The 24,744-nt window shown below is 42.4% G+C and overlaps 1 protein-coding gene across 2 annotated transcripts in view; it reads right to left on the bottom strand.

Annotated features, from left to right (window-relative positions):
- FAM149A (family with sequence similarity 149 member A) overlaps window positions 1-24,744 on the bottom strand; it is an 85,916-nt gene that overhangs the window by 4,869 nt on the left and 56,303 nt on the right. Inside the window, exons 10-13 of one of the 2 annotated variants that reach the window (XM_075860160.1) lie at window positions 15,985-16,209; window positions 13,324-13,444; window positions 11,604-11,732; window positions 4,673-4,751 (exon numbers count right to left, since the gene is read on the bottom strand). In XM_075860160.1, coding sequence (XP_075716275.1) covers window positions 4,673-4,751; window positions 11,604-11,732; window positions 13,324-13,444; window positions 15,985-16,209 — 554 coding nt within the window. The remainder of the gene's footprint in view (window positions 1-4,672; window positions 4,752-11,603; window positions 11,733-13,323; window positions 13,445-15,984; window positions 16,210-24,744) is intronic. The other variant, XM_075860161.1, reaches the window with a different exon arrangement.

A 24,744-nucleotide genomic window follows, 5' to 3' on the forward strand; every position in this document is an offset into this window, starting at 1 on the left:
ATATATATATATATATATATATATATATATATATATATATCTACGAATAAAAATAAAAAAAAATATATATATATATACACACATACATAGATGTGTGTGTGTGTACATATATATATATATATATATATATATAAAAATAAAAATGTGTATCGGTTTGATTGGTGCCCATTTGTAACATTTTATTAAAAATTACTTTTTGAAATACAGCTGCTTTGTATTCTGTATATAGAGCAGCTGCAGCTTGCACTGAAACCTGTATCCATCAATCCTGCATGTCCGCACTTACACATTTTTATTTAAAAAAACAACTTTTCTAAGGTGTACATGCTTTAAAGGCTCAGTTTGTTCACATTGACTTTACATAATAGAAATGAAACAACTAAATATATTTTAAGTCAACACAAATATCTAAGAAATAGAACATGTTCTCATGATGAGAAGACAAAAAACGAAAAAAAAATATATAATATTAACAAATATTCTTTTCAGATTGACATTGTATCATTAAGTATCCTGGGATAAGTGTTAATTTACCATGATCTACATTAGTTTGCTTTTGACTAGATCAAAAGATAAGGAATTGTATTCCCAGGAATGAGCTATCATGATGTTGCCAAAAAAATAATGAAACAAATAACTAAATAAGTATGGGGAGGTATCTGTGGTATTCGTTCATTCAAAAGAGCCTGAGCTCAAGTTAAAGAAGTAACAGAATAAATGAAATTGTATATACGGATCCATAGTCTTTTGACCTTGGGGCATGTCCACCAAATGTGATACATGGAGCCATCAGTAGAGCATCCACGGAAACGGTTCGGAGATACCTGAGGAAAAATGTATGCAATATACAATCTCATGAGGACTTTAACATTTTCCTTGGTGAAAGACATTGATACTCATTTTCAAGGATCATGTTAACAATTTCTGCCACTCCTGTAAAGATAGCGACCTGCCCACATCTCTTTCCCATGAAGTCCTTTATGATAATGAATGAGGTTAACGCATAAAAATGCCATATAATATGGACAGGAGCATGCGACCTCTGGGGTTAGAGATACATAGGTTCCCAAAGGTAGTAAGAGTAGTGAGGTCGACCTCTGGGTATTTCAAGTAATGAAGATAATGTGCTATTTGATTATATCGGAAAATTTCAGATTCTGGCGTTTTATGAATGTCCTGAAAAATAGTTTATAAAGTATATTTGATCAAATGAGGCATTCCCGGACATAAATAAATATAAGCCCTTAGGTAAGTTTGCACTTTTACGACAGCCCCCCAGCCACAAAAGGGATAAGGACAATCATCGTGCCAATTATTTTGGTAAATATTTAAGTAAAGCAGAAAAAAGCCTCATACTCTATATTAAATCTATCCGCGGTGTAAGTTTAATCCCTTGTTAACCTAAATGGTGGGTCCGTAATGTGAAATTAAAATGACGTTTTAGGCTGGATTCACACGAGCGTGTTTGGTCCATGATATACGGTCCGTATGTCAGCCGCATTTTCCCGGACTAAACACACTGCAGGGAGCCGGGCTCCTAGCATCATAGTTATCTATGACGCTCGGAGTCCCTGCCTCCCCGTGGAACTACTGTCCCGTACTGAAAACATGATTACATGATAACTCTGATGCTAGGAGCCCGGCTCCCTGCAGTGTGTTTAGTCCGGGAAATGGGGCTGACATACGGACCGTATATCACGGACCCAACACGCTCGTGTGTGGGAGGCCTTAGGCGTGTCATCTGGCAAAGTAAGGTTTAAAGGCTATGCGCACCTCTGAGGGAATTTTTTATTTTTTTTAATAAATAGATTATTCAGTGTGTTTAGTGTAACTTGGTAATTATTTTTTTTATTAAGAAATCGTTTTACTTTTGGAGATAAAGCTGTTCTGTATTCTCTATACAGTGCAGCTGTATCGTTCGCTTTACAATGAATCTGTCAGTCCCGGGGACCTGACCGGTTCAGTGTCGGCAGGTTCTGTTTATTTGTGACACGCAGGATCCACATGTAAACAATCACATCTAAGTTCATAACTCCAAAAGTTAAATTATTTTTTAATAAAGACTAATTACAAAGTTACACTAAACACCCTGACTAATCTATTTATGAAATAAAATGTTACAAAAAAGTCCTCAAAAGGTGTTCATAGCCTTTAAGGCTTCCGACTGATTGTGGTTTAATCGCAAGCCCGATATAAAAGAGAATTTCTCTGAAATGTTAAATAATTTTGGGATTGAAGTTAAAGGTGAGGCCAGGAAGAGAATTAAAGGGTTATTCCCAAATTGAGTTATATTTTTTTTATACTGCATCCTAATCCGAAATTCAATTTTAATTCTATTGTTAAAAATTCCTTCCCTCACTACCTTTTTTCCAACTTGATAACTCAGCTAGTGCTAAAAGGGGGCGTGAGCGGCTTGATGTCAATCACGATGATGCTAGATAATCTAGTTCTAGCAGCATCGGGAGAACGATCATCTCAACCAGGCATGGTAAGCGTGGTTGAGACTAAACACCCTCCCCCCCATTCCCTAGATAGTTTTATAGTAACACCTTGAATTTAAATTCACCCACGCTACTCCTCACTGCCAACCCCAGCCACCCTTCTCGGTAACCCACTTCCCCCCCTGATGGCAACACCCCCCCCCCCATCTGTAACAACTCTAGTCGTGGCACCACCCCTCTTGATCAGCTCCTTACCCCCACTCGCTGCAACAACGACCCCCTCTTTGTAACCCCCTGTCCCGCCCTTTGCAAACCCCCCCTCGCACCACCACCACCACCCCCCCATCGCGGCAAAAACCCACCCCAATTCACGTCTACTATGCAGTACCTGGAGCCGACCCCTGATGCATCTACACGAGAGGTGGCCGAGCCGGCAGCTAATGTGCATGGGCTGATATGTGCGTTCACGATAACACGGACATCCTCTCCTAAGGAAGGAGAGGATGTCATTGCGCAAGCGTGGCCACCACTAGAGGAAAGCAGTGGTGGCCGGATCCCTAGGAAACGAGCAATAAACATTAAAGCAATGAACAAAAGTTTAACATGAAATAACGGGAAAAGTAAATATTTTTTAAAAATAAAGGTAATTCAAAAAAATACTTATCTGAGCTAAAGAAATAGATTTATAAAGATGGGAATAACCCTTTAAGTCGCCAGCAAAAAGAGCAGAAGTATATTTATGTTGACCTACTATGGCACCTTTTATGACAGGGTGAAAACGCAACCGTATCGCAAAGGTTCTATAGCTAATACAAAAAAGATAGGGGAAAGGGGACAGACCTGATGAGTTTACAGTGACACATTCTACATGACACTGTATTCATTTACAATATTGCATATTATAGCCTCATTATATTAGCAGATTTCTTGGTAGGTGCTGCTACCTGTGAGATGATTTATGCATTATAGAAACTGGATACTTTATGTTATCCCTTAGTGGACCTTTAACCCTACTCTTAATGAAGTACAGATTCATGTTTGTAAGAAATTAGCCATCAATAAAACAGACCTGTTATCAAATCTGCATGGAGAACAAGGACAATGGTGTAAAGTTCACGCTGATAATTAACGGTGTAAAATGTCATTAAAGGGAAATTACATCGACGGAGATATTAGGCTGTTAGGATACATTCATATCAAAGCTTTATTACCAATTGGAACAATACTTGGTATGGGTAAAATAATATATGTTGTGAAATATTTGGGAGCTTTAATACCCTTGAGTTTGATAATGGAGGGACGTTCTTCATCACTAATGATTTGTCGCCGTGTTCCACAATCCGTGGCTTGCAAGCTGCCAGGCTCCTCATATGTGGCTCCTTAGCCATGTACAGGTGCAGAAACTGCACCACTGGCACTAGTGACGTCATAGGGTAACTGAAACTATCACCAGCAATTAACAATGGACTAAGGACCATACACATAGAATGGACTTGACACCGCAGTTAACAATGTAGAAATATACCAGCACACTGCCACTACGCATTTTTTCTAGAAAAATATTCTGCTTGGTTGTTTGAAAATTATTAATACATTGCCATTCATTAGATTATGGGCATGGTAGTGAAGTGTAAGGCCTCATGCACACGGATGTGCCTGTAATCACAGCCCGCGATTTCGGGCATGGCTGGCCACCGACGTCCACGGGTCGTGCGCCGCATTTCCGTGCCATGCTCCCATACAAAGTATGGAAGCACAGCCCGTAAAATCTGAAAAGTAGGACATGCTCCATATTTCCCGACACGGTTCTATGGCACGGACACCTTTCCGTAAGCACTACGGAAAGGTGTCAGCGGCCAATAGAACCAAGTGGGCCCGTAATTGTGGACCGTATTGCGGTCCGCAATTACGGAGTTTTTTTTACAGTTGTGTGCATGGGGTCTCAAACAGTATGTTTCAGAGACTTTATTTTCTCTTTATGACTTTATGTATCTACATATGACTTTAATGTGGCTAGCAAAATAGGTTGTAGACCAGATTTAGGCTCTGTTCACATCTGCGTTGGGGTCCCGTTCTGACGTTCCGTCGGAAGTTTCCATATGTGTCAGTTTGTGTCTGATCAGAGTCCGCTCTGACGGAAACCTCCGATGGAACATCAGAACGGGACCCCAACGCAGATGTGAACAGAGCCTTAAACGAAAAAGTGAAGATGAGATGAGAAGGGATCTTACTTGTCAAGAATGAATTTCCTGTCCATGTATGGTTAGCAAAATCCAATGGAGTAAAAGATCTTCTATGCGATGTCTCTGACTGGTGTAAAAATAACAATTATGTACCTAAATATAGATGCTCAGTAGTAATAATGACTGATAACATTGCTATTTTTACTGCATACAGGGCAATAGTTAATCTCTTACAGACAATATAAATATATTAGAAGCCACAGGGAGGATCTAAAACTAAAACAGAGTATAAGGCCCTGTTCACACAGAGTTATTTGGCGCTGATTTTGACGCGGAAACTGTCGGAATCGGTGGCAAAAAAAAGTAAAAAGTCCTAAATCAATCGCCCCCCATTGATTCCAATGGAAGGCAGAGGTTTTGTTTTTTTTCACAGGCGGCTTTTAGCTGCTAGCGGAAAAAAAAAAAGATTGTCCTTTCTCACTCCAGTTCCGCCTATTACCTCCCATTGAACTGCAGCGCTGGTTTCCGAGCATTTTGCCTGCGGTCCTTGCAGTAGCTTCAATGGCCACGGGTGAAAATCGCAGCGAAAACTGCAGCACAAAAGCGCGGGCAGGTAAAAAAAATTCTGGCTTTCAAAAAACTCTGTGTCAGGGATCCATATGTGTACTTTTGAAAACTTTTTTTGTAAATAGTTTTTGCAAGTACTTTGCAAATAATTTTGGTAATAATATCCTTTTTTTGTGTCTGCAGCTCCTATGCAGACCTGTGTCTCTATGGCTATATATTACAAACAAACTCTGTGTGCAGTATGATCCTGCAGTCACGTGTTACTCTTCCTGCTAACCAACTGCTTTTAAAGGGAATCTGTCAGCCGTCTTGACGCCTCAAATTCGCTGACAGCGTGATATATGGGAGGTGGAGGGCATTGTAACCATACCTTTTCTCTCGGCGTTGCAAGTTGCATGACTGAGAAACCGACAATTCATTCCCTCGCTGCAGCGGTCCCAAGTGCCACACTCTGCTCTGAGTGACATCTCTACGTGCCAATCAAGAGACTGCTAGAGCCATCACTCAGAGCAGAGGGGTGAGGCTGGCAGCGTGCAGTGCAGGAGCACATGACATGACCTTCTTAGTGTCACTTGCGATCGTGGTGCCAGAGGAATTAAACATCGTTTTCTCAACTTGAATGACCAAAAGGTATGTTTACGATGCCCTCCTCCTCCCCTATATCATTCTGTCAGCAGTTTTAAAGGCCTCAAAACTGATGACAGTTTCCCCTTAATCTCCATTTGAAATGTATGCCATCTGAACAGGATCCATTAGAGGGCGAATATGTCCTTGCCCCCTTTGACTTGGAATTGTGATATTTGCATGCTGGTGTGCCACTGGATGGCAGAAATGACTCTCAGAGGGAAGATGCTACATAGATTAGGGGATGACATACCAAGCATTGGTGCAGTTATACAGGGGCCTAGTATGTAAGGGGGTCCACGGCCACCCTATAGCCAGTGGCATAGCTATAGGGGTCGCAGCGGTCGCAATTGCCCGCGGCCCCCCGCACCACATCAATAAAAAGTTACTATAGTAACTCGGGCCGCGGGCCCCTGTTACTATAGTAACTGACAGTACTTACCTTCCTGGTTCCGGAGCGCAGCGGAAGTCTTGATGTCACAGCGCTGTGCGCAGCGCATGACGTTACAACGCTATGCGCCGCGCACAACATCTTGATTTTGGATAGAGTCAGGACAGAACTTCCGCCGCGGCTGAAGAGGAGGGTAAGATTAATATCCCTGTCTGCTGAAGATGATTGGCAGGGTCTGACTCCCAGGAGCCGGCCAATCAGCTGTTTTGAAGGGGCCGCAGCACTCGTACGAGAGCTGCTTCCCCTTCATTCCGGTCACTTGCTCACACTCAGTGGCGTAACTACCGCAGTAGCAGCCATAGCAACTGCTACAGGCCCGCAGCATGAGGCACGGGCCCCCCCTCCCATGGTCGGAGGCTCCGCTAGCAGCCGCTATGGCTGCTACAGCGCGACGCCACTGAAGGGGTTGTTCCTACAAAAGACATGCATCCCCTCTCCACAGGAGAGGGGATGCATGTGTGATCGCTGGGACGCCCAGCGATAAGGAGAACGGGGGACCGAAAGTCCCTCGAAGTTCTCCATGACAAACCTCAGACTTCCGGGGTCTGTCTGCAGCTCTATAGAAATAAATTGCGCACCGGTCGCGCTTGTGCGCATGCGTGACCAGCGCTCCTTTCATTTTTATTGAACTGCGCAGACGCCGGAAGTCCGAGGTTTGTCATGGAGAACTTCGTGGTTCTCCTTATCGCTGGGCGTCCCAGCGATCACACATGTATCCCCTATCCTGTGGACAGGGGATGCATGTCTTTTGTAGGACAAACTATAGGCCGTTTTTTGTTGGGGGCTACATGGCGTTAACTACAGAGGGGGTTTAGGGCTGTATGGCGTTATCTACAGGAGGGGCTGTTTGGCATTATCTACAGGGGGGCTGTATGGCGTTATCTACAGGGGGGCTGTATGGCGTTATCTACAGCGGGAGGGCTGTATGCAGTTATCTACAGCGGGAGGGCTGTATGGCGTTACATCCAGGGGGAGGGCTGTATGGCGTTATCTACAGCGGGAGGGCTGTATGCAGTTATCTACAGCGGGAGGGCTGTATGGCGTTACATCCAGGGGGAGGGCTGTATGGCGTTACCTACAGGGGGAGGGCTATATGGCGTTACCTACAGGGGGAGGGCTATATGGCGTTACCTATAGGGGGAGGGCTGTATGGCGTTATCTACAGGGGGGTTGTATGCTTTTATCTACAGGGGGAGGGCTGTATGCCGTTATCTACAGGGGGAGGGCTATATGGCGTTATCTACAGGGGGAGGGCTGTATGGCGTTATCTACAGGGGGAGGGCTGTATGACGTTATCTACAGGGGGAGGGCTGTATGGCGTTATCTACAGGGGGAGGGCTGTATGACGTTATCTACAGGGGGAGGGCTGTATGCCGTTATCTACAGGGGGAGGGCAGTATGACGTTATCTACAGGGGGAGGGCTGTATGACGTTATTTACAGGGGCAGGGCTGTATGGCGTTATCTACAGGGGGAGGGCTGTATGGCGTTATCTACAGCGGGAGGGCTGTATGCCGTTATCTACAGGGGGAGGGCTGTATGGCGTTACCTCCAGGGGGAGGGCTGTATGGCGTTATCTACAGGTGGAGGGCTGTATGACGTTATCTACAGGGGGAGGGGGAGAGCTGTATGACGTTATCTACAGGGGGCCTGTATGGTGCTATCTATAGGGGGCGCTGTACTGTATAAGATTACTGTCTGCTGGACCCTGTATCTAAGCCTACCTTTTGGTAGGCTTAGATACCGGGTCCCACAGACAGTATCACACATGGGCCCTGTATCTAAGCCTAACACGTGTTACTAATCGTTTTTTTTTTGTGTTTTTTCTTACAGGTTCGGTCGTTGGACTACGTCGGATTCCAGGACTACTTAGATGATGGCTTTTTTCATTATTAATAAAATGGTTAATGAGGGTTGTGTGTTTTTTTTTAAATTTCAATAAAATATTTTTTCTTTGTGTTTTTTTTTTAAACTATATTACTACCGCCTTAGTAATGGCCGCCGGCTGATTGACAGCATCCATTGCTAAGGCGGGGCTTAGTGTTAGCCGGTGCAGAGGCTAACACTAACCCACATTATTACCCCGGTACCCACTGCCAGCAGGCGTGCTGGGAAGAGCCGGGTACGATCCAGTACCTGACCATCAGTAGTGATGGTCGGGCAATGGTGCGGCCGCAGGCTGGTATTATCAGACTGGGAAAGGCCAGAAACAGTGGCCCTTCCCACCCTGGTAATGCTGCCTGCTGCTGCTTTATTGTATCTAGCTGGTTATGAAAAATGGGGGGGACCCCACGTCATTTAAAAAAAATTATAATAATAATTGGAAAGAACGATGTGGGGTCCCCCCCAATTTTCAGAACCAGCCAGATACAACACAGCAGCAGCAGGCAGCATTACCAGGGTGGGAAGGGCCACTGTATTTGGCCTTCCCTAGCCTAATACTGCCAGCTTGCGGCCCCCCCGGTGACTAACCGTCACTACAGATGGTCAGGTACTGGTTCGTACCTGGCTCTTCCCAGTACCCCTGGTGGCGGTGGGTACCGGGGTAATAATGGGGGTTAGTGTTAGCCTCTGCACCTGCTAACATTAAGCCCTGCCTTGATAATGGAGGTTGTTAATCAGCCAGCGGCCATTACTAAGACAGTAATAATAAAGTTTAAAAAAGTACAAGCACATAGAAAAAATATTTTATTGAAATAAAAAAACACAACCCCCATTAACCATTTTATTGAGAATAAAAAAAACGCTGTCATTGAATTAGTCCTCGTATACGAAGAGGTCCAACAACCGAACTTTTAAAAAAACACAAACACACAAAAATAATTAGTAACACATAAAGAAGCAAAATAATTATTATTCTTACCTTTCCTGGGTCCAGCGCTGGAGCCGCAATGTCAGCGAGCTGAGTCCTGTATCTAATCCTATCATGTGTGATACTGTCTGCTGGGCTACTGTATCTAATCCAATCATGTGTGATACTGTCTGCTGGGCCCTATACCTAATCCTATCATGTGTGATACTGTCTGCTGGGCCTTATATCTAATCCTATCATGTGTGATACTGTCTGCTGGGCCACGGTATCTAATCCTATCATGTGTGATACTGTCTGTTGGGCCTGTGTATATAATCCTATCATGTGTGATACTGTCTGCTGGGCCACTGTATCTAATCCTATCATGTGTGATACTGTCTGCTGAGCCTTATATCTAATCCTATCATGTGTGATACTGTCTGCTGAGCCACTGTATCTAATCCTATCATGTGTGATACTGTCTGATGGGCCACTGTATCTAATCCTATCATGTGTGATACTGTCTGCTGAGCCTTATATCTAATCCTATCATGTGTGATACTGTCTGCTGGGCCACTGTATCTAATCCTATCATGTGTGATACTGTCTGCTGAGCCTTATATCTAATCCTATCATGTGTGATACTGTCTGCTGAGCCACTGTATCTAATCCGATCATGTGTGATACTGTCTGATGGGCCACTGTATCTAATCCTATCATGTGTGATACTGTCTGCTGGGCCTTATATCTAATCCTATCATGTGTGATACTGTCTGCTGGGCCACTGTATCTAATCCTATCATGTGTGATACTGTCTGTTGGGCCTGTGTATATAATACTATCATGTGTGATACTGTCTGCTGGGCCCCTGTATCTAATCCTATCATGTGTGATACTGTCTGCTGAGACAATGTATCTAATCCTATCATGTGTGATACTGTCTGCTGAGCCACTGTATCTAATCCTATCATGTGTGATACTGTCTGCTGGGCCACTGTATCTAATCCTATCATGTGTGATACTGACTGTTGAGTCACTGTATATAATCCTATCATGTGTGATACCGTCTGCTGGGCCTTATATCTAATCCTATCATGTGTAATACTGTCTGCTGAGCTAATGTATCTAATCCCATCATGTGTGATACTGTCTGCTAGGCCTTATATCTAATCCTATCATGTGTGATACTGTCTGCTGGGCCACTGTATCTAATCCTATCATGTGTGATACTGTCTGCTGGGCCTTATATCTAATCCTATCATGTGTGATACCGTCTGCTGGGCCACTGTATCTAATCCTATCATGTGTGATACTGGGGGGGGCCCAATAAGAACTTTTGAATCGGGGCCCATAAGCCTTTAGCTACGCCCCTGCCCATAGCTCACAATTACTGGTGGGTTGTTAGAGAACCATAAGGTGAATGTTCTCTGCTGAGATATTTTAGAGTTTGTGGCCCATATATTGTTCTTGCACAGGGGTCCTCTGCTGTTTGTGTCCGTCCCTGACGTGTACTTATATGACATATCAATATCCAGCCCTTATTTTGCCCTTTGGGGGACCATTTAGTGAATATATTTATGTTCACTTAAAAAAATACCTCTACAATGTCCTATTTCTAAGGGCCATACCTGATCATTTCTATGGAAATATATTATTCACAGTATTGCAAACTGATGACATTAACAAAAAAACATGAACAAATTGATGTATTAGTCTCTACACTATCATTTAGTGGTGGAACATTACTTTTATAAATATTTGTCAAATATGCTGTATAATATTATTCAATATTACAGATGTAGTACAAATGGCTTTCTCAAGTAGCAGACACAATGTGCCATATTACAGGGTCTTAAAGGGTAACTAAGCGTTCAACAAACCTCTGACATGTCATAGTGACATGTCAGAAGTTTTGATTGGTGGGGGTCCGAGCACTGAGACCCCCACCAATCTCTAAAACGAAGCAGTAGAAACACTCATGTGAGCGCTCAGCCTCTTCGTTTCTGTTTTTCGGAAAGCCGATGTAACGGTGTACGGGCCCATAGACTTTCTATTGAGTCCGTACACAGATACATCGGCTTTCCGAGAGAAGCCGATCAGAAACGAAGCGGCTCAGCGCTGCCACTTCGTTTTAGCGATTTTTAGAGGTCTCAGTGCTCGGACCCCCACCGATCAAAACTTCTAATATGTCACTATGTCATGTCAGAAGTTTGTTAAACGTTTGCACAGTGCAGAATAAGCGCACTGTAACGTGGAGCACGGTGAACTTCAGAAAGATACACTGCACTTCACAGATCTCAACTTAGGTGGCGCCACACGATCATGTTATGCATGCACAGACAGCAGGCATCACATGGTAGGCTGGCATGGCATCTGCTATTTCTATCTTCCTAAAAAGCTGTTTCACATGACTGGTTTTGCAAGTATTCTACAATGTAAGTTGCAATGTCATAAACCCAGCTGGATATCACATTTGTAAAATATAATATAAATTCAATTTGACCTCCATGGTTATATGGTCACTTGAAGTTGACAACATAAACTTACTCTGAAGGTATGTGTTGTATTGGGTCTTGAAAACTGTTCCATTACTACCGTTCTGTCACGCAGGGGGCGCCGTCCTGTAGTATCGGGTACCGCACTAGATACCCGGCTGTGTAGTTGCTTTGCTCTGTTCTATTGGACAGATAATAAATTATTAGATTAGATTTTTCTCTATTATAAGACAATGTTTAACAGAAGGGGCTGCGTTAGGTAATGTGTTTACTGTGCTATTCATCTATTGAGGACGGATTCAATAAATATGTTAGCGTTCATTCACAGGGCTGTATTTTATGTCTGTATGGAGTCTATGGTCCTCTTACCAAAATGAGAGTCAATCTGATCAGTGAAAAGTATATAGTCCTCCTGCTTTCCTGTGATTCGATTTCCTTGCTTTTATGTGCTATTTATGTATAAAATGCAAAAAAAACTACTCATGTAAATGTAACCTAAAGCCCTGTTCACACTCAGTTTTTGGACACGTTTTTTGACCCGGAAACCGCATCAGAAAACGCGCCAAAAAACGTCCGAAAATGCCTCCCGCGAGTGGAAAAATATGCTTGCGGGAAACAGAAGCGATATGCCGTATCTTCGGCGTTTACGTTCTGACCTCCCAAGGCAGAGAAAGCGTATTTTGCGGTGTTTTTGCCCGTGGTGCTCAATGGGCGTGAGCGAAAAACGCCATGAAAAATGCGGCAAACGGCGTGCAGGCAGATCAAAATCTGCCTCAAAATTCCATTTGGAGGATTTTCTGCGTGCAAAAAAACCTCAGTGTGAACAGGACCTAAGAAGATCATAGACACCTATGGTAATCATTGGACGTCCACTTTTTCACAGTGTCTGAAGGGTGCAGTGTATACAGTGATATCAGCTGGCCATCAACTTATTGCAAAATTAACCCCTTAAAGTCCAAGCCATTTTTTTATTTTTCATTTTCGTTATTCACAGCCCGCCGTCTATAAGCCATGACTTTTTTTATTTTTCCGTCAATGGAGTGGCAGGCTTGTTTTTTGCGGGAGGAGTTGTAGTTTCTATTGGCACCATTTAAAGTACCATATAATGTACTGGGAAACAGAAAAAAAATTCTATGTGGAGTGGAATTGGAAAAAACTGTGAATCCTCCATTTTTGCGGCCCGAGTTGTCCTTTTTATTGGTACCATTTTTAGGTACAACGACTTTTTGATCACTTTTAATACATTTTTTTTCACCACTAAATTGACTAAAAAAAAACGGCGATTCTGGCATTTTATATTTTTTTCAGATAGGGCTTAACAGAGGCAGAGCGAACGCAGACCTGGGGGCCTTTCATTAGGCTCATGTGCTGCCATGACAACCATCGGCACCCCTTGATCGCGTCAGGGGGGGACTGATGAGCTGTCAGAGAGGACGGCCCCACTCTTTGCGGCCGCTGATCCTGGCCGTTAGTGACGAGTGTCATCTGTAATATACCCGCGTATGGAGTTCAGAGCGTGAGCCCGCTGCGTACTTCTCCCCCGGCACCATGACGTGCACTTACATCATGGTGTGTGAAGGGGTTAATGCTAAAAATAGTCCCTTGTTTTAAACTCTTTTGTCTCAGCCTTTTCTTCCCGAGGCTCTGCATTTTGCGAAAATCATGGCAAAACCACAATATGCCCACAATGCGTGAGCATTGCCTTGATGATGTTGGCAGGAGCATTTTTAATAGAATACAACTATTTGTAGAAGAACCCATTGTTATCGTACAGCAGAATGTCGAGATCCGGTTACCGCCAGGTGTTGCTCCACTGTTTCTGAGCTAATCGGTGGTAACTTATTCCTGCTGGCCTGGGTGGATGGTGATGACAGTCTGTCTAGTCCAGTGTATCTGTAATAGAAAAAGAAAATCTGGTGGGCCCAGGTTCTGATACAGTAAATGGGTCCCAAATCAGAAAACCTCATTTAAAGCTGATTTCAAGTCAAGTCTTTTGGAGCTGATTTACAAATAAACGATTAAAATGTATTAATGCAGAGGTGTATCGGGGCAAGAGGGGGTCGATGGTTATGTGCTCCAGGCGCTAGGTGCCATGGGAGCTCTAACACTCTTTGATCATATCATTATTACTACAGCTCTGTGTTAACGGTATAACCTATGAGTACAGCGATAACAGCATAATTTAGGATGCAGTTAAAAATGGACATACGAAAACTGATAATGGGCACTCAAAAATATTTCTTCGGGTGGGTCCAAGGTATGCCAGTCTGACATTGCTCACAGCTGTGCCTAATGTTAATGTGGAATACCCACAGACGTGCATAGGGTGGCACAATACATTAACCCACTGCAAAATCAGGAAACTAGAATGTTCTATACACACTGCATTGTGAGTCTCCATCATAGAATGGATCCGGCCATCTTCAGATTGGCCCACCGAAGGACCAGAGTATCCCCCGGTAGGCCCAGACATTGAGCTATGTCTCTCTGGCCGAGGAACAAAGAGCCATTGGCTCCCTGCCTCGTCGCTTATTCTTGTAAGCCACAGGCTGTTTCCTACTAGAGGTTGAAAGGATGTCAGCGTCCTGGTGCAGGTGACACAATAACGTCATTGCGCCAGGCCACAGACAGCAGAAGCAAGCAGATTACTCATCCTTTCGGTTTTTTTCATTGGTGCAAATGGGGATCTTAACTACTATATGGAGGGCACAAGGGGGCCTAACTACTATATAGGGGCACAAGGGGCCTAACTACTATATATTGGCACAAGGGGACATAACTGCTATATATGGGCATGAAGGGTGCCTAACTAATACAGAGGGGAACAAAGGGGGCCTAACTACTATATAGTGGCAAAAGAGGGCCCAATTTTTATATATGGGCACAAAGGGGGCCTAACTGCTATATAGGGGCACAAGAGGGCCTAACTTCTATATACGGGCACAAAGGGTGCCTAACTACTATATAGGGGCACAAAGGTGGCCTAACTACTAAAAAGTAGCACAAAAAAGGGAATAATTACTATATAGGGGCACAAAGGGGGCCCAATTACTATATGCTGGGCCAAAGGGGGACATAACTACTATATGGGGACACAAAGGGAACCTAACTGCTATATGGGGACACAAATGAGGACCTAACTACTATAGGTGGGTACAAAAGGAACCTAACTACTAGGGAGGCATTCCCGTGCAGGGAGGGCACTATTACTGTGTGGGGCCTAAAGGGGGCACTATTTATGTATGGAGGGCACTATTACTGTGTGTAGCATAAAATTAGGGTACTATTATGGCCTGGGGCACCAAGAGGGGGGGGGGGCGTTATTTCTATCTGGGACACTATAAATTGGGAGTTTTCGGAGGGTGGGGATTAGGTGGGTAGGGTACTGAAAAAGAAAGGAGCCAAAAATGTTTGTGTTGCAAATTCTTCCATGGCTGGAAGAAGTCATCATGGCGTTCTGGGCCAGATGAAGACAAAAAGGCAAAGTGAACAACTCCAATCTGAGAAGACGAGACCTGTGACTCCCTGGATTTCACTGTACTGCAATCAGTTATATGGTCTGCAGAGCGCCTGTGTAGAACTGGTATCTGCAACTATATGATCACTGTATGGTGGTAATATTGGTCTGTGTTTTACTATACACCTTTAACTTCACAATTAAGAGTAGTCACATTATTTCTATATAGCTGAAGGGTGGGCCCCAAGAATTATTTCCTCTGGTGACCCAGTCTGATACTGGATCCGGCACAGCACCATAGCTTCCATTATAAATGGACACCATGATGCCAGTGACATGAATCTATGATATACCCAGTAGCAGTAGACTGTGAACTGCATCAAAATTGCATATGTAAAACCAGCATTACATAAATTATCCTGATTCTTATCTGCTTTATATGATGAAAGTGCATGGTTAATACACGTATACATGGTGAAAATGCCTTTCAAGGAATCAAATCAGCAGATAAAGGAGGTATTATTATATAGAAATGGTGAGGTACATGGCAAATGCCCTATATTTCCATAATTTAAAAAAAGCTTTTTTATTCACATTTTAAAAAAGGGTAATAGTTTGTGGACTAGAATCAAACATTCAACTTATTTAGAGATTGCAACTCGTCCCGCAAAAACAAGTTCTCATATTACTATGTGAGTGGATAAATATAAAAGTTATGGATTTTGGTGGGCAGGGAGGAAAAAACAAAAATGAAAAAACGAATAATGGCTGCAGTGCCAATGGGTTAATACCCAGTGTGACTCATGATCACATAATTGAAATGGCTCGCGGGCTAGAATAGGGCCTCTGCTGCACTTCAATAAATGCGCTATTTTTGCTAATACAGAACTGGTAGAAAACAACACAGTCTATAAATGTGCCCCAGAGTAACAACAAAGCAATATCAAGAACTGGATGTTCCCTGCAACATACTCACAGCTTTGTACCCCTGAGGACTTCATCACTGTAAACATTGGGTGTCTTAGCCCGTATCGGATCTAACGTAAGAGAAGGCAGTCTTCGCTGAGTGGGTGTTTTCCTAGAAGGCGTGTGTAGAATCCGAGAGGATGAAAAAATACTGTTGTCGCTCGATCTTCCAAGTCGATTTCGTGCAGAGTTTAATACTCTTGGTATAATAGATAAACTTTTATCTTCTTGTTCACTGAGAATCAAAGAAAATAGAAAGGTATTTTAGCTGCAGAGAATTCAGTAAATTTGAATTTAAACAGTCCATTTATGGCACATGTATTTAAACGGCAAATCGTTTTTTGTAAAATATACAACTTTCAAATATGCTACGCACCCAAAAAATAAAATGTATCCCGCAAAACTTACGTAAAGTTGTTATAAAGTTCCCCCCTCTGTGTAGTTTCATATTATATCATTCCAATGGAGGCAAATACTCTGACTTAGTTTAGTTGGAACACTTTCTTGACATACAATTTCTTTGTACATTTTTCAGTAGGCAGAAGTGTGGCAAATGAGGGCGACTATACAAGAGTACATAACATGGCGCTGGCTATTATGATAAGTCAAGTTCTTTACAACTATCAATAAGATACATGTTTATTTATTTCCAGTTAGTTACAGTATATAGCAAAAACATATTCCGCAGTGCTGTACCTGGATTGTCCCCATTCATATCAATCCCTATCCCCAATGGGGCTCACAATCCAATTTACCTGTCACAGGCACACACACACTAGGACAAATTTCATAGAAGGTCAATTAACCTGTTAGTGTGCTTTGTCGCCACTGTGTTTCTAGTTTGCCAAGAAATTCTTATAGTAATGTATAAAGCACCATTGTCAATAAACAGTGACGCCACCTATAACTTGCTTATAAAGAGTTACATAGTTGATACGGTTGAAAAAATACAAGGTCCTTCTAGACCAATCTATAATCCTCCCGTGTTGATCCAGAGGAAGGCGAAAACCCCCGTAAGGCTACATTAAGGGCGGATTTACACGAACGTGTGCGTTTTGCCCGCGCAAAATGCACTTAACAGCTCCGTGTGTCATCACCATATGTCCCGCAGCCGCCATCATTATGACACTCTGTTTGTATATTTGTAAACAGAAAAGCACGTGGTGCTTTTCTGTTTTCATTCATACTTCTTACTGCTGTTGCGCGAATCATGCGCGTCCCACGGAAGTGCTTCCGTGTGCTGCACGTGATTTTTACGCACCCATGGACTTCAATGGGTGCGTGATGCGTGAGAAACGCAGAAATATAGGACATGTAGTGAGTTTTACGCAGCGGATACCCGCTACGTAAAAATTATGGACTGTCTGCACGGCCCCATAGACTAATATAGGTGCGTGCGACGCGCGTGAAAATCACGCGCATTGCACGGACATATATCACGTTCGTGTAAATCCGCCCTAAGACAGGCGTAGCTAGCTGCAGTTTTTCACGTCCGAGGTGCACCTGTGCAAGACGCGTTGTCACAGATCCCCCATAGACTAGAGTCTATGGAGGAATGTGTTACATGCAGTAAAATAGGACATGTCCTATTTTTTCACTGACCCTTTACACGCTCCGTTGAAGCAACGGTTGTGTGAATGGCCCCATTGAAACCCATGAGTCCGTGTGACGGCCGTTGTTTTAATGGCCATCACAAGAACAAGATGCACGCTCATCTGAATGAACCCTAAGGTTGAAGCCAATTGCCTCATTCATGGAAAAATTCCTTCTCAAATACAAATATGTCAATCAGAATAAATCGCTGGATCAATGTCCAATCTCCAGAATCTAGCACTCATAACTTGTAATATTATATTTTTTCAAAAAAGGCATCAAGGCCGTCTTTAAAATTTCTCAGTGAATCAACCATCACAACATCCTGTGGCAGAGCGTTCCATAGTCTCACTGCTCTCACTGTAAAGAATCTGTGATGATAAATGATAGAAAAACAAAATATAAAAGAATGTATCTAGGACATATCAAGCACTCATCAGAGCTAATAGAAAAATGTATAAATGTTTAATTGAAAATATATGAAGTAAGGTAAAAACAATTACCAAACATAGTGCAATTTTAGTAAAAACAATTTAAAATACAACCTGGCCAGATGTATATGTAAAGTACCAGAAACAAATTTAGGCAATGAACATATAATTTGCATACAAAAAAACACCCCCAACATACACATAATTTAGTATCGTAAAGCAGTGTGTACTCCATGTCTCGTACACACTGCTTTACGATACTAAATTATGTGTATGTTGGGGGTGTTTTTTTGTATCCAAATTGTATGTTCATTGCCTAAATTTGTTTCTGGTACTTTACATATACATCTGGCCAGGTTGTATTTTAAATTGTATTTACTAAAATTGCACTATGTTTGGTAATTGTTTTTACCTTACTTCATATATTTTCAATTAAACATTTATACATTTTTCTATTAGCTCTGATGAGTGCTTGATATGTCCTAGATACATTCTTTTCTTTATTGTTTTTCTATAACTGTATTTTTCTGGGACGGCACCGTGTACTATTCGTTACATTAGTTAGAGGTTCCTATTTGGAAATTCTTAGTATATATCCTGTGATGATGATGAACCTATTTTTCCTATAGACAAAGAGGATGACTCCTTTTCATGGTTTCAGACCTAGATGTAAAAAAAGATCATTAGAAAGATCTCTGTACTGTCCATTCATATATTTGTACATTGTAATTAGATTGCCCCTAAGCCGTCTTTTTTTTTTAGCTGAATAGCCCCAAGTTTGATAATCTTTCTTGGTACTGCAATCCACCCAGTCCCTTAATAACCTTGGTCGCCCTCCTTTGCACCAGCTCTAGTTCAGCCATGTCCTTCCTATGCACAGTTGTTTAACCCCTTAAGGACGCAGCCTAGTTTTGGCCTTAAGGCTCAGAGCCCATTTTTCAAATCTGACATATTTCACTTTATGTGGTAATAACGTCGGAATGCTTAAACCTACCCAAGCAATTCTGAGACTGTTTTCTCGTGACACATTGGGCTTCATGTTCGTGGTAAAATTTGGTCGATATATTCAGTGTTTATTGGTGAAAAATTGCAAAATGTAGAGAAAATTTTGAAAAAATTGCATTTTTCAGAATTGAAATGCATCTGCTTGTAAAACAGACGGTTATACCACCCAAAATAGTTACTAGTTCACATTTCCCATATGTCTACTTAAGATTGGCATCGTTTTTTGAACATTATTTTATTTTTCTTGGACGTTACAAGGCTTAGAACATAAACAGCAATTTCTCATATTTTTAAGAAAATTTCAAAAGCCTTTTTTTTAAGGTACCTCTTGAGTTCTGAAGTGGCTTTGTGGGGCCTATGTATTAGAAACCCTGATAAAACACCCCATTTTAAAAACTAGACCCCTCAAAGTATTCAAAACAGCATTTAGAAAGTTTTTTAACCCTTCAAGCATTTCACAGGAATTAAAGCAAAGTGGAGGTGAAATTTGCAAATTTCATTTTTCTTGCTGAATTTCAATTTTGTTCATTTTTTTTCTGTAACACAGAAGGTTTTACCAGAGAAACACTACTAAATATGTATTGTCCAGATTCTTCAGTTTTTAGAAATGTCCCACATGTGGCCCTACTGCGCTCGTGGACTAAAACACAAGCCCTAGAAGCAAAGAAGCACCTAGTGCATTTTAAGTCCTCTTTTTTATTAGAATATATTTTAGGCAGCATGCCAGGTTTGAAGAGGTGTTGAGGTGCCAAAACAGTAGGAATCCCCCAATAGTGACCCCATTTTGGAAACTACACCCCTCAAGGAATTCATTTATGGTTGTTGTTACCATTTTGACCGCACAGTTTTTTCACAGCACGTATTTGAATTGGGCTGTGAAATGAAAAAAATGTCATTTTTTCCAATAAAATGTCATTTGTGATCAAAATTTCTTATTTTCACAGGGAAAAAAATACCCCATTTTGTTGCCCAATTTGTCCTTAGTGTGGCAATACCCCATTTGTGGTGATAAACTGCCGTTTGGGCCCATGGGAGGGCTCAGAAGGAAAGGAGCGCTATATGTTTGTTGGAGTCCAGATTTTGCTGGATTGGTTTTCGGGTGCCATGTCGCATTTGCAGAGCCTAAGAGGTATCAAAGCAATGGAAACCCACCAAAAGTGACCCCATTTTGGAAACTACACCCCTCAAGGAATTCATTTATGGTTGTTGTTAGCATTTTGACCACACAGTTTTTTCACAGCACCTATTTCAATTGGGCTGTGACTTTAAAAAAATGACATTTTTTCCAATAAGATGTAATTTTTTATCAAAATTTCTTATTTTCACAGAGAACAAAATACTCAATTTTGTTGCCCAATTTCTCCTGAGTGCAGCAATACCCCATTTGTGGCAATAAACTGCCGTTTGGGCCCATGGGAGGCCTCAGAAGGGAAGGAGCGCTGTGTGTTCTTTGGAGTACAGATTTTGCTGGTTTGGTTTTCGGGTGCCATGTCGCATTTGCAGAGCCCCAGAGGTATCAAAGCAACTGAAACCCATCAAAAGTGACCCCATTTTGGAAACTACACCCCTCAAGGAATTCATTTATGGGTGTTATGACCATTATGACCCCATAGTTTTTTCACAGAACTTATTTGAATTGGGCTGGGAATGAAAACAAAATTATTTTTTTCAAATAATATGTAGTTTTAGCTGAAAATTTCTTATTTTCACAAGAAACAAAATACCCCATTCTGTTGCACAATTTGTTCTGAGTGCCGCAATACCCCATTTGTTGTGATAAACTGCCGTTTGGGCCCATGGGAGGGCTCAGAAGGAAAGGACCACCATTTGGCCTACTGGGGATTTAACTAGTGCGAAGTCATGTATGCAGAAGCACCTGAGGTACCAGTACAGTTGAAACCCGCAAGAAGTGACCCCGTTTTAATAACTACACCCTTAAAGGAACAGTGTCATCACAAATTATTTTTTTATATGTTAAAGATGTTAGTGCTTTATTAAAAACGTTTATATTCATTTGTGTGTTTGTGTTTTACTTTTTCTTATTTTTACATTTTTTCTTCCCTATGGGGGCTGCCATTTTTTGTTCCATTTCTGTCTGTGTCGATTAACGACACATACAGACATGGAATACGGCAGCCACAGTCCCATAGGGACTGCGAACGGCTCCCGTCCCATTGACTTCAGTGTACGGCGTCTGTGTGGGAACTGCGCATGCGCCGCTCCCACACAGTCCAATTCGAAATTGGCGCCGTCCGGCGCCATTTTCCTGTGGACCGGAAGTCGCGGCCGGACAGTAATATTACTACTTCCGGTCGCGGCTTCCGGATTTGTGCACTTGGACCAGCGGCAGCAAACGGATCGGACGGGCCGGAGGGAGCCGCGGCGGCAGGAGCAGGTAAGAGATTTCAATGTATGTTCGTGTTTGTGTGTGTTTACTACTGTATGTAAACCTACTACACTGTGTGTTAGCTCAAAAAATGGCGACACACAGTGTAGGAGGTTACACCGTTCAAACCCCTCGTTTATCCCGGCACTAGCCAGGATAAAGGAGGGGGGGATGCTGAGAGCTCACTAGAGCGAGGGCTTTTAACCCAATGTTGCAATGCTGCAATTTTGGGAATAGCTCCATCTAGTGACCAAAAATGGGTAGTATTATAAATTTTGAATTAATTTATAATATTTCCTGACTCGTGAAAAAAATAAAAAAAATTTGAACAATGTTTAAATCACCCACACACTAAATGTTTAATTTGAAAAAAACAAACATGTTTTTCTGGCAACACATTCCCTTTAAGGCATTCATCTAGAGGTGTAGTGAGCATTTTGACCAGAGACCTACACCCCATAAACTGTAATGTTGGTTCTAACGGGTATGGCAATACCCTACATGTGGCTGTTATCAGCTGCCTGGACACACAGCAGGGCTCAGAAGGGAAAGACGAGGGGGGATAAGCTGTGCGGAGTGCATCAGGGTAAGTAAAATTGGGGTAAATTATAAACCAAGGGATGTATGATAAATTTTAAAACTGACTTTCATACAGAGCTCTGGTTATTCGGGACACGTGTCACATTGATATATTGTGTCATCCCTTATAGCAGACTTTGCACCTCTTTTGACTTTTTCCCTTCTTGCCAGTTTGGGGAACTTCTCCTGGAAAGTGTTGCTGCCTTGGTACGATGCGTGTGGCCCTGCTTCCAGAAGTACTGGGTGCCCCCCCTTCTTGGTCCCTAAAGATTAGGTTCTTGATAATCACCTCTTGAAATTCCAGGAAAGTTCCCCTCTGGCCTGCACATCGATGTAGCACGTACGCATTGTACAAAGCCATCTGTATGATGTGCCCGGCCAGCTTCTTATACCACACCGCATGGCGCTGTAGGGCTTCAGGATTTGATCTGACAAGTTCACACCTCCCATGTACCTATTGTAGTCCAGGATGCAGTCTGGTTTGGGGGTTGCCTTTCCTTCATATAGCCTAAACCTGTAGGTATACCCGGATGCACTCTCGCAGCTTATACATCTTCACGCCATACCTTGCCCTCTTACCCGGCAGGTACTCGCGGAATTGAACCCTCCCTTTAAAATGTACCAGGGACTCATCAATAGAAATACACTTCTCGGGGGTGAATGCTTGGGAAAACCGGGCACTGGAACGGTCTAATAGGGGTCTCCGTTTATACAAACGGTCAAAACTGGGGTCATCTCGGGGTGGGCATGGCTCATTATCAGTATAATGTAAGAAGCGAAGTATTGCCTCATTTATTTATTTTTTTAGGTTCCAGTTCAGTTCTGAAGTTGCTTTGAGGGGCCCATATATTAGAAACCCCTATCAAATACGCCATTTTAGAAACTAGACCCCTCAAAGTATTCACAACAGCATTTAGAAAGTTTATGAACCCTTTAGGTGTTTCACAGAAATTTAGAGCAAAGTAGAGGTGAAATTTACATATTTTTTTTTGTCAGAAAATCCTCTTTATACCATTTTTTTTATAACACAAAAGGATTTATCACAGAAACGCAACTTAATACGTATTGCCCAGATTCTGCAGTTTTGAGAAATATCCCACATGTGGCCCTAGTGCGGTAATGGACTGAAGCACCGGCCTCTGAAGCAACGGAGCACCTAGTGGATTTTGAGGCCTCTTTTTTATTAGGCACCATGTCCGGTTTGAAGAGGTCTTGTGGTGCCAAAACATTGGGAACCCCCCAAAAGTGACCCCAATTTGGAAACTAGACCCCTTGAGGAATGCATTGTAGTTTTCTTGGGGTGCATGCGGCTTTTTGATCAGTTTTTATTCTATTTTTAGGTGGCGTGGTGACTAATAAACAGCAATTCTACTATTGTTTTTTTATTCTTTTTTTTTTTACTGCGTGCACCGTGCGCTATAAATGACATATTCACTTTATTCTGCGGGGCGATACGATTACGGCGATACCAGATGTTTATAGTTTTTTTTTATGTCTTATGGCGTTTGCACAATAAAATACGTTTTGTAAACAATCATTTACTTTTTGTGTTGCCTTATTCTAAGAGCCATAACGTTTTTATTTTTCAATCAATAAAGCCGTGCGAGGACTTATTTTTTGCGTAACGAACTGTAGTTTCGATCAGTACCATTTTTCGGAACATGCAACTTTTTGATCTCTTTTTATTCCATTTTTTGGGAGGTGAAGTGACCAAACAATTGTGATTGTGGTTCGGTTTATTATTATTTTCCTTTACGGCGTTCACCGTGCGGGATAAATAACGAAATAATTTTGTAGTTCAGGCCGTTACGGACGCGGCAATACCAATTATGTACAGTTTATTTGTTTGTTTATATATTTTTATTAATAATAAATGACTGATAAGGGAAAAAGGGGGATTTTTACTTTTAATACTTTTAAAACTTTATTTTCTTATTTTTACACAACTTCTTTTAACTTTTTATTTACTGTATTACTTTGTCCCACTAGGGGACTTGAGGGCAGCAGGCCCTGATCGCAATTCTAATACACTGCACTACATGCGTAGTGCAGTGTATTAGAACTGTCAGCTACTCACTGACAGCAAGCATAGTGGGTCCTGACGTTGTCAGGACCCACTAGGCTTCCGTCTATGGCATAGCCGGACGCCATTGTTTGGTGTCCGGTTGCCATAGTCACCATCGCCGGCAGCTATCGCGTAGCAGGCCGGCGATGGCAACTTAACCCCTAAAAAGCCGCGATCTCTATAGAACGCGGCTTTTAAGGGGTTAATCAGTGGGGAAACAGCGATCGGTCCCCGCTGTAGGAGCTGTGACAGCTGCTGAACAAGACAGCAGCTGTCACAGCTCCTGTATGTGTCGGGAGGACGGCCGAAACTGCCGTTACTCCCGAGACGTACTATTCCGTCATGGAGCGCGAACGATACAGCTGCCAATGCGTAATAGTACGTCCAGGAGCAGGAAGGGGTTAAAATAGTACACAATATGCCATGTGTGGTCTAAATAGTGATTTGTATAGAGGCAAAACTACACTCCTCAACATTGATATTTCAACACCATGAAGGGCAAGCCGTAAGGTTATGCAAATCGCGGAAGTAGCAGGTGTCGCTAAGATCTGAAAATGATCACATTTTCCATCACCTAGCCCCAATCGGTGTCATGTGGGAGGGGCATAAAAGATTGTTCGAAAGCAAAGTTTATTAGCCCCATGAAACCTCATAAATCAAGTGGTGTGCAATGATTGTGCGATGCCTTCTGTTTGTCAACGTGCCAGTTAC

This window comes from Rhinoderma darwinii, chromosome 1, assembly GCF_050947455.1.
Source record: "Rhinoderma darwinii isolate aRhiDar2 chromosome 1, aRhiDar2.hap1, whole genome shotgun sequence".
In the NCBI taxonomy this organism is placed as follows: domain Eukaryota; kingdom Metazoa; phylum Chordata; class Amphibia; order Anura; family Rhinodermatidae; genus Rhinoderma; species Rhinoderma darwinii.